Genomic DNA, 20,340 nt, shown 5'->3' on the forward strand with positions numbered 1-20,340 from the left:
AAAAGCTGTTTAAAATCCAACCAGTGCACAACTGTGTTGAGTTTGTGGAGGATAAATTGTTCCTGAATCATGGTGAACATCTCAAGAAGTGCTGTGAAAGCCAGACTAGCAGCGGTTGCTGTGCTCAGCTAACCAAATTCACTGCCAAACACAGAAATAAGAGTATATTAGTTGGGTAACAGTTTATATTTTCTACTCATAAAAATGGCTCCATTTGCTGTTTCTATTGCTTTTAGTGCAGCACTTGTTCTGTTTGCGGTTTTTAGGGGTGGGCGATATAAACGATATACGATAGAAACTATATAAATTTGGCCAACGATAGAGATTTTGACTATACCGCTCTACCGCGATAGGGCATGTTAATGATGCCATCAAGCTGCGCCTGTTTTGGTCAAAAGCATCGCCAAAAACTGCGCTTCCTCCACTTCCGTAACATTGATTCATTAATGTTGAATTCTCTCGCAGCTGCTCTATTCCCATGTTGTTGCAGTATATTAATAACTAACCTCGTATTGTGGATGAATAATCTCAGTTGTTCTCCTGACTGAAGTTTGGCCCGTGTATAGCATCCTGCTATGCGACTGCATTTGTCCCTGACCACCAGAATCCCTCACGTTAACTTTTATCGAGTGGAAAAAAAGTTGGCGTTCATCCTTCAGCTTCACTGTGCTAATGTTATGCTAACATAGCTGTGTCGCTAGCAATCACGTAGCACAACATTATATACCAGGTAGTCCAACTTCAGTAACCCTGCAAACGCCACTGCTGTTTAGTTTTCTGTCTTCATTTATGTTGGTAGTGGTAGCAGAGCTGTACGTTTTATTAGTTTCAAAAATCTCAGTCAGAACATGCTATGAAATGTTTAGGTGTAAACGAGCGAGCTAACTTCCTGCAAACTTCCTGTTAACTTCTAACTCTGTTAAATTTAATAAATCCTGTTTTCATCGATGCCTGGATGTTAAACTTAATTGTTACACCCGGTAAAGCAGCAACGCTGATGATTTTATTAAAGATTAAAGAATTTAGACCGTTTTTAACTCTCAGTGTTCGTTTGACTTTGGGACCTGAAGCAGACGGAGTTTTGCACCCAGATTACTCCGTGAAGCTCCTCACTACGGCAGCCGTAATGCTCTGACAATCCATCAAGCAGTGCGGCTTACCAAAGTTGTACTAAAACATTTTTTAACAGATTTCTGCAGCCAAAATCGGTTCGAGGTCAGTAAGCACAACCAGAATTCATACATAAGGCACACTCTCGATTTTTGAGAAAATTAAAGGATTTTAAGTGTCCCTTATAGTGTGGAAAATACGTTATACAGAAGAAAAGAATATATCGCGATATATATCGTTACCGCACGTGCTTCAAATTATACCGCGATATGGATTTTAGGCCATATCGCCCAGCCCTAGCTGTGATGTCGTAGTGTTGGCCCGGTACAGGTGAAGGTCCAATGCAGACCTCTGCATTGGAATAAGAGATGTGCACCGACAGGCTGATCCACACAGCCTGTTGTTCCTACAGTGATTAGTTATTTCTCTAATATGCTTTGTTAATGTCATTCATTCATTTGCACATTTTCCTTGCATATTATTTTCAGAGCCTTTACTGCAGCTGCTCTGAGACCAAATTATCTGTTGGTTTATTGATTTTTTTTTTCAGAGAGCTCCTTTTTAAAAAAAAATAATAATATTAATTGCTTCTTCTAATTATGGATAAATGATCTAAATTGATGGAGTCGCCTTTTTTCAGTTATTCCCCATTGAAATTGTTTGACCTTCATCGTTAGGACAGAGGCTAAAAGGAACTAAATCATGTTAAATTACTCAAACGGCAGCCAGATTATTTTGGAAAACGATTATTTTCTCGTTTGAAAAGCTTCTGAGCTCCAGGTTCAGCTGAATGTTGCCTTTCATTTGGATAAAATACAAAAACAGCGCCCCTGGTTTGGGACTGGGATTTGAGAAACTCCTGCCCCATATGTTATCTCGTCTCCCCCCCCGCCTGGCGTGCCCAACACCAGATCTGGCAGGTTTCTCTCCAGCAGATTCAGCTTTGCACCCCCGCATCACGATTGGACCTGACAGTGCCTTCAAGTCCAATTAAGAGTGAAGCTCAGAGAGAGGAGTGTGTTAACCCTGCTTGGCGCGCAGCTCTACCCACCCAACGTGTTGATGTGGCATCTCGGCAGCCATGTGAAAACATCTCTGCAGACTGGTGTTCATTAGAGCCCACAGCCAAGGTCTTATCCTTAACAATGAGACTGCGGACTGTTGCCACCGCCTCGTCAGCCTGTCAGCAGCCTCTCCCTCGCGCTCTGTGGCTACTGCCTGATTACCATGTATTTTTGATAAGTGCTTTGCATGCTGCCGTGTGCTGTTGTTGCCAAACCCTTCTTTATAATCATCATGATTTTTATTGGCGTGGAAGGACTTCCTGCATTTACGTCTGCAGAAGGAAAGCAGAAACCTCTTTCCGTCGCTGGGCAAATACGGGCGCTGTTCTGGAGCGTCACCCAACACCACTACTCTGTTTCCCGTTTAATCTCTTTAACCCTTTTGTGCACCTTGATTGCTCTTCAGACTGTTTCCATGCAATCAAAAATGAAACCTCTGGTGCAGAATAAGAAGCCTTGCACTGTCAAAGGCCGGTCATTCGTGACTGCTCCCTCTTCTTGCTCCGAAGCGGTGATACTGTGCTGCTCTCGTTAGCTCGTAAGTGTGTTTGCGCAGGGAAAGCAGTGTATGTGTAGAAAGTCATGGTTACCTCTCACCTTTACTTGACGTCTAAAATCCAGAATGAACCAGTCACCATTTTGTGGCTGTGATTGCAGTCACCGGGTTTTAGGCTGTTGGTCTGAAACGAGGTGAGCAAAGACGTTTGGACATAAATCCATCAGCTAAAAACATCCAGCATCATCACGCCAAACGCAGGATCTCAGTGATGGAGATATCAACGTCATGCAACCATTGTAGAAGTTGTTTACAGCTGATTTCACGTAGTCTTCATAAAAACTGTTAGTAGGTTCTTCAAGTTGCACAGTTGATGCATAATGTTTTCCTTTTGACCCCCCAATGTATGAAAATGTAGATCTCATCCTTTGTAGCTCCTTGGAAAAAAAAACTAAATTCATATCATTGTTTTGATTACAATTAAGTCTTTGAACCCAGCAGTAATTAATATTTCATCACTAATGAAACAGTCTGCATCACTAATTACATGCTTTTTCCATTATGTTATATTGTTTTCTATAATTATTGTTATTATTATTAATATTATTTTTTTGCCTTGCTCCTTTGCACCAAAAGTGATGAAATCTCTCATTAGATATGTGTCTGTGTGAGCCTGTGGGTTCATTTTCTCTGCAGGAATGTAAGTGGCAAATGTGACGCCAATGTGAGCGATGTGCTCTTGGCGGCTCGGGGCGGAAATGTGAAAGGAGAGATTGGAAGTGCTCCAGGAGTGAGTGCTTGAAATTACTGACAGAAGAGGTTCAGTAACCTTTCGCAGTCTGTCAGAATCAATTAGGCACTGAAAGGAATTCTAAAGATGTTGTTGATTGAATGAAAAAAGGAACTTTACAGGCGCGTGATGAATAGCTGCTGTTTGGGGTTTATGGTGGTGCACAGGGAACATTTTATCTCTTAGATTTTAGACTTTCCTGTGAGAAATGTTCACAGTAATGCAATGATTTTAGTTTCGCTTTCGGTTTTCACACTACAGACTGACAATTTATAGAATTATCAAGCGATATCATCACCCTGTTAATACTCTGAGGTCTAAGTCGTCACTGATGGAAACCCCCAGGCCGCCAACCGTAACCCTGTATGGGAAAAGGTTGGTAGGTTGGTATATGTCATTTTTGAGCCAAATAACAAAGAAAATAATCATTATAACAGATACATATTTAAAAAAAAGTCTTCCCACCTGTGAAGGGCTAACTTTCACCAGGGAATCATTTGGAGTGAGAGTTGGACAGCTGAGTTAATGCTTAGTAAGCACAGTTTGAAAAAGTAGTCAACGCCACCTTTGAAACAAGGTGTCTTCTTCTAATAACGTTTCCATTTGGGCTAACAGATGAAAAAAACAGATAAAGGCATAGATGAAAACCCAACCTTAACCCTAAGCAGCTCACTGGTGATGTGGTGGGTGTTAAAGGATAACCAGAGGACCTGTAAATTAAGAGGTAGGGAAAGGGGTAACCTAGAACTTGTTTGATAGAGTCTCATTTAGCAGAGCATCTTTCTCTGGAATTTTCCCAAACCACTGCATTTAACTTCCTGTGCTGATTCACAATTCAGAACACAAGCTGCTGTTAAGACTCTCAAAGTAAATTATTAGGGGAAGCAAAGAGTTCCTTATCCAATTTAGATGGACCAAGCCCAGAAATCTGATTTAGCAGTAAAATAGAATGACGGAAATGAAATTACAAGACGCTTGTTCTTTCTTTCCAACAGAGGACGATCAGATGAGCAGCGGTGAGGGGGCCGAGGGCAATGGCGGTGGAGGCGGAGGCAGCAGCACTTCCAAATCGGGCCCGACGGCGGAGAAAGACGACAACAACAACGATGAGTACGAAAACTACGACGAACTTGTGGCCAAGTCGCTCCTGAACCTGGGCAAGATCGCAGAAGATGCTGCAAACCGTGCCATGACGGAGTCTGAGATGAACAGCAACTCCTCTAACAGTGCTGAGGATGAAGAGGAGGAGGAAGAGGAGGAAGAGGAGGAGGAGGATGAAGAGGAAGAGGAGGAGGAAGAAGAAGAGGAGGAGGAAGAGGAGGAGGAAGAAGAAGAAGGGGATGAACCTCAGAGGGGCGATCTGAGTTTGGACGTCGACAGCGACGTGGTTCGGGAAACGGTGGACTCCCTCAAACTGCTGGCACAGGGTCACGGCGCCGTGCTGTCCGACAACTTGGACGGACAGGAGTTCGAGGACGGCACGGCCAACAACGGGGATGCGATTGACTGCACGAACAATGGGGTAAATGCGCACAACGGTGGTAATGGACAAATTAAGACCACCAGTAATGGACAAATAGAAAACAGCGATGAGGAGGTGTGTTTGAGCAGTCTGGAGTGTCTACGGAACCAGTGCTTCGACCTCGCTCGGAAACTCAGCGAAACAAAGTCCATTGACCGAAACGCACCGTCCCAGCAAAATCACTTCTCATGTGAGGATCCCAATCAACAGCCCCAGCATCACGGCTATGGGGACTTCCACAACAGCCAGGACGACAGGCGAATGCTCGATAGGAACTATTCCGACATGGACAATCTCATGAAGCTCGAGGAGCAGCTGAGCCCACGCTCCAAGGCCTTCTCCAGTTGTGCACACGATGACCGGTACCACACTCACCACCGGGACTTCGATGAGGACACGGCCTCTGTGACCTCAGACCGATCAGAAGAAGTGTTTGACATGACAAAGGGGAATCTGTCCCTGCTGGAGAAGGCTATTGCACTAGAGTCCGAACGCGCCAAGGCAATGAGGGATAAAATGGCTGCCGAGGCTGCAAGAAGAGACGGGGTGAGGTATGGCCATGAAGATCACGGCCCGCGGCACGGCTACGGCGTTGAGCGTAAAGCCCGTCTTCCCGATGGTATGAAGAAGCCTTTCTACCATAAAGGTGAGCCATTCTCTCAAACACGGATGCACACCATACGACAACAGCAGCATTTAAGCTGGTTCAGTGTGGTTTCTGATTTTGTAAAAGAAATCCGAGCGTTTGAACAGTTTTCAGTATGAACTGTTCGATCGGTAAGTTCCTCCACATTTTCACAGTGTAGCTCATTTTAGAGAATTAGGACAGTTAATCAGCTCGACCAGCTTGGTAAACAAAAAGTATCATGGAAATGGGAGAATCGCACCATGTTCCACCAGGTCATCGGGAACCCAACCAAAGTTTGGATTGGCATTGGGCTTTGTGCAACACCTTAATGGAACATCTTTAGCTTCAGAAATTTTAGCATGTGGCTATAATAAAACCCAACCTGAACCCTAACCCTGGACCGGTCCCCGGCGACGTGGCGGATGTTAAGACCTTAACAAGCTCAGGTAAAATGTTTTCCTGACAACTCTGTATTTTATCTATCCTGTGCTGGAGGCCAGGCAGCCCACATGCATTCTGGGAACCTCGCTGTAACCCCAGGACAAGCTTTTTCAGCCAATTTGGAAATTCGCATCTCGGTAGCAGCGGGAACGGCAGCAGCAGCTTATGTTGTTAAAATAGGCCAGCATGGAAACATCAGAGGGTAGGCTTGTCAGGCATAAGTAATGGCAATCTGCACGGCCTGTTAGGACTGAAAATCTCATCCCTGTGATGCAGCTTGGGGTAAAGCTGCCTATTTTTAAACCTGTGCAAACACTTGGGAGGAGAAACCACAAAATAGAGGCCTTCTGTCTGCAGAAAGGATTCATTCTGCAGGGAACTCTTTAAATTTGTTGAGAGTAGCTATGAGCTACCATTCAGATTGATACCGACAAATATCAAGCTAATCCTGCAGTACAAACACTACAGAACACCCTCGGTTCTAATTGTTATGCTGTGTACTGCGCACAAAGTAAAGTCACAGAAAAATTACATTGGCATTCACGCAGCGGTCTGATTGCAAATTCCTTTGTTTAACTCTTAATTATTCTTCTTATCATATCCTTTACAACAACAATATACAGGCCTAACAAGGTTAAATTGCTCCCTCCCATAAGGAAGATATCAGATGAGAGCAACAAATAAGAGCATGCTAATTCACAGCAGGATGGTATCACACCTTAAATGCCACACATCTCACAGCAGGTTTATATTGCGACTTAAATGCCACACAAATGCTAATTTCAAGGGCCTTCTGTGGCCTCTGTGTCTGGCTAATGTTGGAATAATGAGAGGACGCAAGACGGCTGCGTCACGATAGCATCTTCCCTCAGGCGAGATGGTAGCAGACACTCGTTGACCAGGGTTCTTGTGCGTGATTTATAAAGTAGAGCATGGCGAGGAAGAGGGCGGGACGGGGAAGAGAGAAGCATGAGGTTGAGATGAAAATTGAACAGTATCAGAATGACCGATAACGAACGACGGGCCTACTGACTGCACATTAATTATCCAGAGATGGTATGGTAATGGGGGCCATTTGCTATGCAAAGCGCAGACCGTCCCCAGCCACAATCAATATCCACTGCTTTCTAATATGCCTTCCACTTGGCTGCCTCCACTCCCTGCAAGAGGAGTGGAGGCAGGCACGAGCATCATGTCTGTGTGCACGTGCGGTCAGGCGTATGGAAGTAGGGAATTTTTTCCAACATACAAACATTAACAGCCAATGTAATAAGAGGCCATTAAAAAGAAGCCTCGGTGTTATCAACGTGATATTACCCTGGTGCCAGACACGAGAGCCAGACATGACGGAGCAGTATGTGCCGTATTCATGGGCCTCTGTAATGTGACATAGATGGACGACGGCCACCGAGGATAACGAGGAGCTTTGTTCTGATGAATGAGAGACGAGATTTGGTTTGGTGACTCATTAGTAAATGAATGAGTAGGTGTGCCTTCATGTCCCCTCTTCATTTTGCCTTTTATGAACTCTTTCCACTTTACCACATCCACACATCCATCCATCCATCCATCCATCCATCCAACCATCCCTTCCTTTCATCCATCCAACCAGGCACCCATCCTTTTCAGCCATCCCTCCATCCATCCATCCATCCATCCATCCATCCATCCATCCATCCTTTCATCCATCCAACCAGGCACCCATCCTTTTCAGCCATCCATCCATCCATCCATCCATCCATCCATCCATCCATCCATCCATCCATCGAACCATCCCTCCTTTCATCCATTCAACCAGGTACCCATCCTTTTCAGCCATCCCTCCCTCCCTCCCTCCATCCATCCATCCATCCATCCATCCATCCATCCAGCCATCCCTTCCTCTCATCCATCGAACCAGGCACCCATCCTTTTCAGCCATCCCTCCCTCCCTCCCTCCCTCCCTCCCTCCCTCCATCCATCCATCCATCCATCCCCCCCCCCTTCATCCATCCATCCATCCATCCATCCAGATCTAGTTCCTGGGGTCTAGCTCCTATCTCAGGATCTCCTACTGGTTGGAAACCTCACCTCATGAGGCACAATGGGCCTCCAGTTATTACAGGCATAAAATCAATCTTGAGAAGAGCAAAAGTTCAGGGAATTCAGGTTTCTAAAGATGTTTTTAGACTTAAACTTCAACCACTGAGCTTGCTAATGTGTGTTATTACCTACTGTTGCAGCCTGGAAGAGTTAGTCAGCCAGGTAAATGTTCAGACTCAGGAGTATTTACCTTCAGTGGTTCAGCTGATCTCCATCCACTTACAGGAGCCCGTTCACTGCACTCTCTGCACCAGCAGCATTATTTCTGAATCTCGCAGCTGCACCAGACAGTCGTTCCGACTTTGCCACACAGTTTGCTCCGTTAACCCCCAGCAGCTCCGGGTCTAACTTCTTTTCTGGTGTCAACCCAACATGCATTCGAGGCCTCTCGGGAGACAGACAGCTGCTGGTAGCACTGCTATTTTCCCACAATTTTCACAATCAGATGTCTATTCTTTATGGTGAATGGTAATTGGACTGGTATTTATATAGAGTTTTTCTGCTCTCAGTGAGCACTCAAAGTGCTTTTACGCTGCAAGCCACATGGATGCATCGGAAGCAATTTGGGGTTCTGTATCTGGACACTTTGGTGTCAGGATCGAGATGAATCAGTCAACCTTCCGATTACTGGAAGGCCTTTTCTACCTCTTGAGCCACAGCCGCCCCCCAAATTATATAACCGTGTATAAAATATTCTTTTACAGCCATAACTCCGAGTCCTGGTCTCCATTTGAGGCTGAGGCCTGACACTTTTCAGTCAAAGCTCATTTCTATAGATTGTATCCTTTATTTTATTCTTCCGGTCATTACCCACATCTGCTGGTGATGGGTGAGGATAGGAATGTAGACTGGCCAATGAATCGGAAGCTCACCTTCACGCTCTGCTCTCTCCTCACCACAACAGTGTAGCAGTCCTCCCCCACTCATATACAGAACCCCAACCTTCTCTTACTCTGCAACTCAGGGCTTTATTTTGGTTCATCGCTCCGTGTTTTAGTCGGAGCTTCTGAGTTACACGGGCCTTTGAAACTTTAATCAGTGGTCTCTCTTTCTGTGCTGTGAGATAATTACCCCTCCACTGCCTATTCTTCTAAAACATGCTCCTGATAAAGGTTTCTGTCAATCCAACGACTCCAAATTCATTCTGCAATCTGACACGGCTCCAAAACTCTGCCATGAAAATGCACAAACCTGTTTTCACTTTCGAATATCGCATATTTACTGCACTTCAGCTTGACTTTGCACACGGGGGTCAGAGGATTTTAAAGCTGGATGGTTGAATTTCCAGAAACAATGCCAGTTGGCACAACTTGGCATTGCTGCTTTTTGGTGGTAACCTGAGTTTGAAGGAAAGAAGAGATCCAGGTTTTGGAAAGGGAAACACAATCTTCTCCGCTGTGTGTGTTTGAGGACACGTGCGTGCACCCAGCAAACTGTCACGTGCAGCTGTGAGCTGGTTTTAATGAAAAAAAGCATGATGCAGCTTTAAAGGAGCCTAAGTTCTTTCTGTTGAAGGTCAAACATGTAAAAGTTCTAATATTTCACAATTCCTTCAGTTTTAAACAAACAGTAAACAAACTCAATCAGAATCTCTTCTTCTTCATACAAACACAGCCTGGAAATTCAGAAAGTGTCTGTCAGTTTCACTTTATCATTATAAATGAATATTCATACATATAAAATTGAGCTTCAAATGTACATTCATTCATGTTTACATAATTGTGGTGAATATTCACAGAGAGCTTGTGATAAATAAATGTTAGTGGTCCTGGTCCATGGCCGTCCCTGCATCCCTGCACCAAAGGCCAAATGGTCTCTCCCAAAAGGGGAGAGGGAGAACAACATCACAAATGTTTGATGAACAGAAACTTTTCCTTTCAGAAAAAGTTCGTTTGGATTTGGTGCATGCTGTCATACTTCATCTGACCACAATGTATAATATGTGTGAAGGTATTCAGCTGATATGAGCCTCGTATATGAGAACATGCAAACAAAATCTCTGTTGCTGACCTGTAAAACAGTTTCTATGGTCGGTCAGAGATCACACATCCAAAATTTCAGCCCCCATCCGTCTGCGTTAACCTGAGAGTCCATACTCACAGATACTTACCCTGAAATATTTGAAGGACTGAACTGTCTGTGGTTAGCTTACAAAGAACGTCTGAAACGCGGTGAACGTGATGTCGTGCGACTCCATATAAATAGTCCTTTACTTTGGATTTTAAGATTTAAACTTTAAGCTGTATTGTTTAACTTCATAATCACCTCATTCAACCATCAGGGTCAGACAGCTGGCCGATGGGTAAAGGTGAATAAAGGTGATAAGGTGCCATTTATCCCAAAGTTAGTGAAGAATACACGATGTGAAACCAAAAAACAGATGTGTTAGCATGAAGTTGTTCTGACCTCATTTCATGACATCAGAAAAAACACGTGCAATCGTAAAAGTACCGTTAACGTTACTAAATCGCAACACGAGGCAGAAGCTGCTCTTCATCTCAGAATAGTGTCATTTGTTTCTTTGCTGTTAATTTAATGTCACTGTTTCCATGGAAGCAGTCAACAGGGATGTCCTCAGTAGAGGTTTCATCAATGGCAGGAGACGGGGCAGGCCGACACATGTAGAATCTAAATACCATCGCTGTTATACTCTGTCATATATGACGTGTTCCAGCGGCAGGTGTTCATATTAAATATAACCAAAGTTTCTAATAATAAGCTCAGAACCTGTGCAGTAAACTCAAGCTGCCGACTGATGTAAACAGTCAGTCAATCACAGTTTTTTTCTATTCTTGGCTCAATATGAGGTCACAAAGATGTAATAGAAGCCCCACCCATCTGCCCTTTATAGGGGCAGCCAATCAGAAGAAAGCCGTGTTAAAGAGGGAGGAGCTAAATAGCTTGTTTCAAACAGAGGATGAACCACAGGGGGATTATTTTGAAGCGTGAATCATGCAAAGCAGCCCTGCAGGAGTCCAGAGAGGAGTTGTAACGTACAGTCAGCTGCCGCTTGGGTGCTAATAACCTCTACATCTTTCCCCTCACAGACGCTTCACGTGTGGACAAGAAGGAGAGCCGGTGTCCGACGCCGGGCTGCGACGGCACGGGTCACGTGACGGGCCTGTACCCGCACCACCGGAGCCTTTCGGGCTGCCCGCACAAAGACCGGGTGCCACCTGAAAGTAAGCGCTCAGCAGCAATGTTGTTGCTCAGGCATGCTCGTGCGTGCGGTGCTGTGAGTGTCTGATGCCTTGGGGATTACACGGGTCACGGCAGCACTTCTTTTGTGACCTTTTGCACGGGGCCGTGGGTTTGCTTGCCGATTGCCTGCCTAATGTGCCGAGGTGATGAGGTGGAAATGAGGCTGTGATAATGCACTAATCGCTGCAATGCAGCGACTGGAGTCAGCTGCATTGACTGACAGCGATCGAGATGTGGGTTGCATGCTTCATCAGTGTATATGTGGCTGAAAGAAAAGGTCTTTCCTTTATTTGTGTACCTTTTTAATTATTTTTTGAGTTCTTCAGTTTTCTCTAAAGTCTGAAAAGCTCACAGACCTTGGTGCGCGCTGCAGCCGTCCACGCCACAAACCCTCTTCATTTATTTGTATTCCTTGCTCAATTAAGTTTCACTGGATAGAAAGGCAGTGTCATATCTCCGAGCCACAGATCAAGTGAAGTGGCAATAAACATTAGCCTTGAATGAATAGTGACGTTTCCCTTTAGAGAACTCACCCCGGCTATTTAGTCTCATTCACCTTGTGCAAACTTCTCAATAAAAGCCCCTTTACACGTTTCATTAAACGCAGCATGAAAATCAAGTTATGATCCGCTGTGACCTGGACTGCAATCAAAATAAAAGAGGAGAAATTAGTTACCATTAAGGGCAGGCTTGTAAAGACCAGCACAGTGTCACAGATGTCTCTTGTTCCGTGGAGTGCCGCCCGCACAAGGTCTCCAACCTGAGATGTAATCATCTCCCAGAAATGTGAAGTCGCTCAGGGCAGCTGACCTTGAGTGGGATCAAGAGCCCCAAAATGGAATTTGGAAAGGTCTTGAATTGATTGTCACTGGAGATGTGGGGATATGATATCCGTGTTCCTCCTCCTCCTTCTTTCTCACGTCCGGCTAACTTTTGGAGAAGACGATACCACGGATGATTCAGACGTTCGGGGAGCCGTCCCACTTCCTGTTTTTGTACCGAAACTGGCCGCGCATCAGCCAGGAGTGCAGCAGGTGGCGCTCATGAGTGCTTTCACCTGCTTCGAGACAAAACCATGAGATTGTATTTAATTTGCCATCAATCCTGAAATGAAACAGGATGCAACAAACAGCTCGGGCTCGAGCTAAGTGTCTTTTTGCGCAGCACCTGCTGTCCAGAATGTTGGAGAAGCCTGATTTTGGTGTGCTGGTTACAAATATACCCAGTACGGGTGTGAAACAAGCTTTAGGGCATTAGGGCGTGCTACCTGTGTGCCCGTGCACCTGAGCAAACAGATGTCATTCCATCAGGACCGTTGCTGTGCAGAGACGTTATCAGGAGCTTTCAGTGTTATTGGTCGTGTCATGGCTGACGTGTAAGCGGCCGTGCACAGAGACTCCTGTAAAGACAAATACATGCCACACATGTGACTGCCTGCAGGGCGGATTCAGCGGCGGGCGAGCCTCTCCCCCCTGTTAACACATTTGCTGTACTGAATGGACGATGTATTATTAATGCAGTGGCTTCATTTAATTGGGAAATCACACAGTGTAGCCACACTCTTCCTTTCCTTGTGAAAAATGACGATTAAATTAGATCTCAAATTCATTAATTCCCGTTGCTGCTTGCCCATTGTAGCTCCGTTCTTGTGGAATATTAAAATATTTCATCAGGGAGTCGTGTTTTGGTCTTTAAAGTGATTTACCTTTGGTGCACGCGACGCTAGCGCAGCCACATCCTGCTGCGGTTAATATCTGCGCTCACCGATTCTGCCTTTAATTCCTCGGCATTGTGCGTGCGTCCTCGCAGAGGGCAGGAAAAACCTGGGAAATGCATAATGTATTGGCTTTTGGCGAGCTGAGGCGGCAGGCTTTGTCCAATTACCTGCACCCAACACCAATTAGTATGTAAGGGAAGGAGGATGATGAGGGGTTAAAGTTTAAGGGGGTGATAATGATGAAGCTGGTGCCGATGGGGTTTGGCCCCGCACGTCAGCGGTGTCATGCCGACCCCTTCCTCGCGCCCCCGCCCGCGGTGCTCTGGCGCTCCTCTTGGACATCCATAGATCATTAATCTAAATGGCCGGTTGCCGAGGGGATGCGAGGCAGCTATGGACTGTTTTAATGGTAAACGGTATTGAAGACTGCACTCTTACTCTAACGACGAGCACGTGATAACAGAGCGCACTCCATCACGGCGCTGCGCCCCTCTGTCTGCTTCTTCATTGATTTTAAGGCGGCATGTGTTGTTGTGCATGATTGCTGGCTGTTGGTCGCTCTGCTCTTTGCATGTCCAGAAATTTCCCTCCATTTCTTGCTGGCTTTGTCCTGCTAAACTCAAATGACATCTTTTTATTCATGACTGCCCCGTTCCATGAATACTAATTTGAAAGAGCTGGATAAGTGGAAGCAATATGGTGGGAAACCTCGCCTGCCCTTTCAAACTAGTGTTCATTAAAATGAAGAAGAGGTCATTTGGGTTCACTCAGGCTCATTTCTTAATGATGTTTATAATGCCAAGCTCCTCACACTCTAATAGAGCTCATGGCTGATTGTAAGGGGCTCCTAACCTTCCCTGTCTTTCACTCCTATCTCCTGTCTGTGCGAAGTTGTGGCAATGTATGAGAATGTTCTTAAGTGTCCTACGCCTGGCTGCACGGGACGCGGCCATGTCAATAGCAACAGAAACTCCCACCGAAGGTAAGAGCTCAGCCCGGACCCAGCGCCTGCACCCCTCCTTATTTCGGTTATGTTACTGTTGGACTTGCTTCATGTTTTTTACTATGGGACGTATTTTGTTTTTGTTTTTGTTTTTTTTACTGTGGGACTTATTTCAGTTATTTTACTTTGGAACTTATTTCAGTTATTTTACTTTGGAACTTATTTCAGTTATTTTGCTGTGGGACTTATTTCGGTTATTTTACTGTGGGACTTATTTTGGTTATTTTACTGTTGGACTTATTTCGGCTATTTTACTGTGGGACTTATTTTGGTTATTTTACTTTGGGACTTATTTCGGTTATTTTACTGTGGGACTTATTTCGGTTATTTTACTGTGGGACTTATTTTGGTTATTTTACTTTGGGACTTATTTCGGTTATTTTACTGTGGGACTTATTTCGGTTATTTTACTGTGGGACTTATTTTGGTTATTTTACTGTGGGACTTCTTTCGGGGATTTTACTGTGGGACTTATTTCGGTTATTTTGCTGTGGGACTTATTTCGGTTCATGCATGTTCGATGGATTCTGTTTTCACCCTTCGTGTCCTTTTCACTTGATTGAATTATCCTTAAACTCGTTATTTTTGCTGTCCTCTCACATTATGTTTATGTGAAAAACATATGGAGGACCAACACTGCCATATTTAAAAATAAATGAGTTAATCAAAAGAGCTGATATGTCTTTAAATACGTAAAACTTAGTCTGATGTGGTTTTTTTGCTGGCTACTTGTAGTCGCACTACAGTGAAAATTGCACAGCAACTTAATTGCAATCAGTTAAAATTGGTCGTTGCCTGGTGTTTGTGTTCAATCTTTTTGACCAATGAGACACACAGGCCTTACCATGCAACACCCTCAGCCTCTGCTGGGAGGCAGCCTGCCTCCAAACAACAGCAGCCCGACTCAAAGAGACTGGCGAAGGTTTTACTTACAAACACAGACGGGTTGCAGACATGCTGCACTCACCTGAGTCAGTCTGCAAGCATCAATTCCTGTTTCACATCTGTGAAGTTCTGACTGGACGGTGAATTTAAGCAGTTACATGACAACATGACAACATTTTCACCACTTTATCACAGTTAATAGGTGCATTATAAGAGCTATGAACCTTTAAAATTTACCCAGAATGCACTTTTTGAAATTTCCTGCAGTGAAACGTTGGTTTCTGCTCGTCTGCGTCACAGACATCCCATCATACCAATGCTGTTAGAGAAAAAACCCTTCAGACTTTAGACTATAAAATGTTGCTGTGGTATCATTAATTATAATAATGCTGATTGTGATGGGGCCACGACAGGGCGCTGACTGAAGGGCCTCAAAAATATTCAAGTTGCACAATGAAAACCTCAGAGGCTCTTTGAGTCGTTACTTAGTTATTTTTGATTATAGCAGTTTGGTCTTCCACAGATAGCCCTGCCTGGATCGCAGGACGTAATTAAAGTAGTCCAGCTGCCATATTTTAGTCGAGCCTGCTCCGAATGCAGCGGCTCGGCAGCATAAATCATTTATCAGCTCGTGGCGGGAAAAAATGGCATTTGTCAGGTGCAGGTTTGGAGGGAGAAACCAAAATAGCAGGGCGCTCGTGCCTGTCAGACGGGGCGAGGTGACAGTGAAAGAGGAGTGTCACCCACAGCAGATGCTCAGGGAGTCGGGCGTAGCAACAGCCATTAGCACCTCTCTGCCACTCAGCCGGGGTGACGGGAGAGGTGCAGACCTGGGAGGACCAGAACGCCTCCCCGCCGCGCTCGGTGACACGGCGGCAGCGCAAAACAGGCGCACGCTGCAGACGTGGAGCAGAAAGAGCTGATAGAAGCCTCCATCGTGTGCTCCTTCACACTTCCCCATCTGATGCACCCTGATGGCAGGTGCTCCACGCTGGCTCCGGGCCATTGTCACAGATCATTTTTCCAGCGCTGCAGCTGACAGCCTGGATGGAGAATAATCGGGGTTAAGGATAACAACATGAACTTTTGTCACATTTGGTCAGTTATTTGTCAGGAGGAAGTTGCGCTGCGTTTCCTGTCAGCAGGTGTTTGAAGGAAACGAGCACGTTTGTCCATATGGGAATATCTATTCTGAGAATGATTTTAAGCTGTTCAACCAGAAACACACAAGCTGTTACTGACTGTGTTGTTACTTAAAATGCAAATTCATTAATTTTCCTCACTTTTTAACACTTTGTGAACTACGGTAGACGCCGCAATCGACTGTCTGACAGGCAGATGTGCTCGAGCTGTTTTCAGCCCGGCTGACGCTCTGACAGGCGCTCTAACGAGCCCGACGCTTCGCGGCGTGTGCGTTCGTTGTAACACTTTCACCTATCAAAACGCGTCCTCCACCACCCGCTCTCTCTTTGCAGTCTGTCAGGGTGTCCCATCGCTGCCGCCGAGAAGCTGGCCAAAGCCAAGGAGAAGCACCAGAGCTGCGACGGACCCAAGTCCAACCAGGCGTCCGACCGAGTCCTAAGGTAGTATTCACTCCACACCCCCAGAATTCAGCACAGTGTGTTGTGAATGCAGTGCAGCGGCAGGCGGGACGTGGCTTTGTTCTGGTTTAAGCAGAATAAAATGCTCTTGTCATGTTGGAACGTTATGTTCTTTCTTCACGTGCATCCTGTAATTGAGACTTGACGTCTTCCCCTTTTTTGTTTCATGCTCGTGTTCTCCCGTCCCCTGAGAACACATCCAAGAGACCGCATGTTCATCGCTCTGCTCGTCATGGACGCTTTATAACATTTAACAAAATTGGCCTCATTTATCAGAGCGAAGGCAGAGCTTTTTGAACGAGCGCCTCTGTGATAGTCATGAAAATGCTGTGATGAAAAAGTCACAAGTAATTGTGCGTTTTATATTTATATCTAACTGAACATCAGCAGTTTAAGATCTTGCATTTCATTTCTTCTCGGTCTCCGATTGAGGCCATAAACACATATCAGATGATGAAAGCGTATCAGAAGTATGCAAGTGAAATAAAAGCTTAAATTTAATTTAGCTGTTTTTATTGTCTACGCTTGAAAAATACTTGTAGCGGGATTATGTTTTTGAGAGAAGAGCAGAAACATCCATGCTGTGGCACATAAAGGGACACGTCTCCATCATCCAGCCCCACCCTCCACCCTCTAAACCTCCGGTATTCCCATCTTCCCCTCAGTCTGCCCATTTTTAGCCGAACCCCAAGTTTCCTCTCCTCCCCCCGTGGGCAATGTTGAATGCCTCGGTCCAACTTCCACCCCCTCGTCATTTATTTTCCAGGCCAATGTGCTTTGTCAAACAACTGGACTATCCACAGTATGGTTACAAGAACAATGTTTCCACCAGCACGCCCCGCTCCAACCTGGCCAAGGAGCTGGAGAAGTACTCCAAGACCAGCTTTGACTACAGCGCCTTCGACGGCGGCAACAACCACCACGTGTACGGGAAACGGGCCATCGCTCCCAAAGTGCATGGACAGAGGGACACGTCGCCCAAAGGCTACGACGGTACGACAAACTCGAGACGTTTGTGTGACGCGTTTTCTAACACGCCGATGTTCCTTAGGGAGAGACATCGGGACCATGTTAAACATAATAAGTAAAGACGAATTTTAAAAGTCACTGAAATGAGTTTTCAAAGAGAAAAAGATTCAAAATAGACAGAAATTCATTTTCTGTTTGTTTGGTTCAGTTTGTTAGTAAAAACACTGAAAACCAGTAAAAACTGCACGTTTTTCAATAATACACTCTTCACTGTTACAGTGTAGCAACTAGGGGTGTTTAACTTCACTGTTAAAATTTAAACCTTTGTAGGGCTGGGTTTTTATAATCGATTTACCGATTAAAATCGATGCTGGCCTGGATAATGTGATATCGATTCATTAAAATCCTGAATCGATTTTTTATATAAATTTATTTTGTCCGAAACGCCAGAATCTCAGGTGAAAACCTCACAAAATTTCAGCTAAGACAGTAAATGAGAGCAGGAACACGGATTCTGCACAAAGACGTAAACACAAAGGACCCGCGGATCAGAATCAGTGAGATGTGCTGAAAGCTGAAAGCCGACAGCTCGCTGATTCTGATGTTTCGGCGGGGTGAGCTTTGTGTTTACGCCCTTTTTGCGCTGATTCTAAAGCTGTTAGTTTGATCTCTCTCCAAACAATATTGACCGAACCAATAGCAAAAGAAGATCCAAACTACGCTTCACATAAACATCGTCATGAATTCACTCTGACTTTTGCTGTTTTGCTTCCACCACGATAAAATCACACTTCATGCACAGCTCTCTCTCTCTCTCTCTCTCGCTCTCTCTGTACTTCAACAACAGTTTCCCGTCTAAAAATCTGTTTTCTTCATTATTCGCTTGTTTGTTACGCACAAGTCTACCGTTGTTTACAAAAAAATGCTGTTTTTTTCCTTTTACTTACTTCCAAAAAGAAAACCTGATTTCTGCTGTTCAACAGGCGTCTGAACAAATTTAAACTTTTTAAAATTATGCAAAATGCAAAACGCTGTGTCTGTAATAAAACCGCTGTAACGTCAGAGGTAACATTCATATGTTGATTAATGGTTTTCTTTCGTTTTTGATCTACTGCAGAATATTTTTATAAAGTCCAGGCCAGGAAAATCACCTTCATGTGTTTCTGTGTTTTATCTTCAGCTACTTTGACACAAAGGCATCTGCTGTGATGCTCACACCTTTGATAAAGTCACGCGAGTGTCAGCTTCCTTTTTATAGATACAAAAATATGTAAATGTACTGATCTGAATTATAATATTTCTGACTGTCTGAGGTAAAATTTTCCAGATTCAAATCGAATTGAATCGAATCGAATTGAATCGTGGATCGAATCGATTCTAGAAATCAGTGACAATGCCCAGCCCTAGTAACAACCTTGAGACTCAGTGTAGCCCCGCCTTCTCCTGCTTCCTGCTCAGACTCTAGCAGCAGAATGACCTTCATGTTTTATTCAAACCTCAGAGCAGCGACCGAGACACAAACTCATCAGGCAACAGTTCACCGAGCTCAGAGGTCAGCTGACCTGGAGGCTCCAATCACATCCTGCCCCCTGCTGCTAATTAGCAAGAATGCAGCACATGGGAAAATTTGCCAAAGTGAAGATTAGTGAAATAAAAATCAGTAATTTTAAGCATTCAGCAAAGTTTCACTTTATATTTTTGAGAATTTGTGAAATGTGAACGCTGCTGAAACCTTCAGAGCGACTAACTCTGACATGCACAAACTTCTCAGTAACTTCTTTGCTCTGCTGAGAAAGAAACTGTAAGATAAGAAACAGTGAACCCTGTGAGTTTGTGACACATCTGCAGCATCTGCATGGAGCACGTCTAACCCGGCGTTAGTCAGTGATGTGCTGAACTAAAAGGTTTTGGGCTTCGACTCGCTGTTTCAGGCCTGACGTGTCAATCTGACGCTTTTGCTCGTATTTCTGGAAAAACTTCTGCTTCTTCTTCTCGTGTTGAATTTCTCGTATGCATCCGCAGCCAAACGTTACTGCAAGAACTCCAGCTCGGCCAGCAGCACCACCAGCACCTACGCCCCCAGCAGCAGTGGCAGCAGCCTGAGCTGTGGCGGCGGTGGCGGAAGAGGGGGCGCGGGAGGCGGCGGCGGGGGCAGCAGCGCCAGCAGCACCTGCAGCAAGAGCAGCTTCGACTACAGCCACGACATGGAGGCCGCCCACATGGCCGCCACCGCCATCCTCAACCTGTCCACGCGCTGCCGGGAGATGCCCCACGACATGGCGGGGAAGCCGCAGGACCTGTGCTCGCAGGTAGGGCGCCGCCACGATGTCCTTTAAATGCACCTGTTGTAAAGTGAGGTCAGCAGTCTTACTCAGTCTCACACTGATGGAAGTAGAAGATGAAGGCAGGAAGTCAGACACAGGAACAGCTTAGAGAATCAGTTCAATTTTCAAAATAAAAGACCCCTAAGCGCTGCTCCTAACATGCTCCCGGAGTGATGCGAACTTCTGCGACGGCTCGAGACCGACGTGCACCCGCGGGGTTACACAGGCGCAGCACTGATCCACCGCAAAATTATCTCTGTGCGTCAGTCATACCAACGCTGACAAGGAGCGCGCACACACACACACAGATCCAGCCTGTGTCTCACACTCACAGCTCAGCGGGCAGTTTTTTATTTTCCGTCTGGGGATCAGATAGGAGCAGGACGAGGCCCCGTTTGACACGGCGTGAGTCCAGTGTGTCATTTCTGAGGAGATAAGGTGACGGTGTTCCTGTATTATCTGCGCCCGGACGCTGAGCCGGAAAATGGAGGCCGGAGACGGAGCGCA

General features: G+C 45.3%; 1 protein-coding gene across 1 annotated transcript in view; it reads left to right on the forward strand.

The window, feature by feature from the left end:
* The window catches only part of myt1lb (myelin transcription factor 1-like, b), a 78,175-nt gene that overhangs the window by 42,861 nt on the left and 14,974 nt on the right, over window positions 1–20,340 (forward strand). Inside the window, exons 7-12 of the mRNA XM_085343552.1 lie at window positions 4,456–5,628; window positions 11,181–11,315; window positions 13,943–14,033; window positions 16,415–16,522; window positions 17,307–17,533; window positions 19,532–19,818. Of these exons, the coding sequence (XP_085199678.1) occupies window positions 4,456–5,628; window positions 11,181–11,315; window positions 13,943–14,033; window positions 16,415–16,522; window positions 17,307–17,533; window positions 19,532–19,818 (2,021 nt within the window). The remainder of the gene's footprint in view (window positions 1–4,455; window positions 5,629–11,180; window positions 11,316–13,942; window positions 14,034–16,414; window positions 16,523–17,306; window positions 17,534–19,531; window positions 19,819–20,340) is intronic.

This window comes from Diplotaxodon limnothrissa, linkage group LG19, assembly GCF_057381915.1.
Source record: "Diplotaxodon limnothrissa isolate DT_005_m linkage group LG19, D_limnothrissa_male_GT1.1, whole genome shotgun sequence".
NCBI lineage: Eukaryota > Metazoa > Chordata > Actinopteri > Cichliformes > Cichlidae > Diplotaxodon > Diplotaxodon limnothrissa.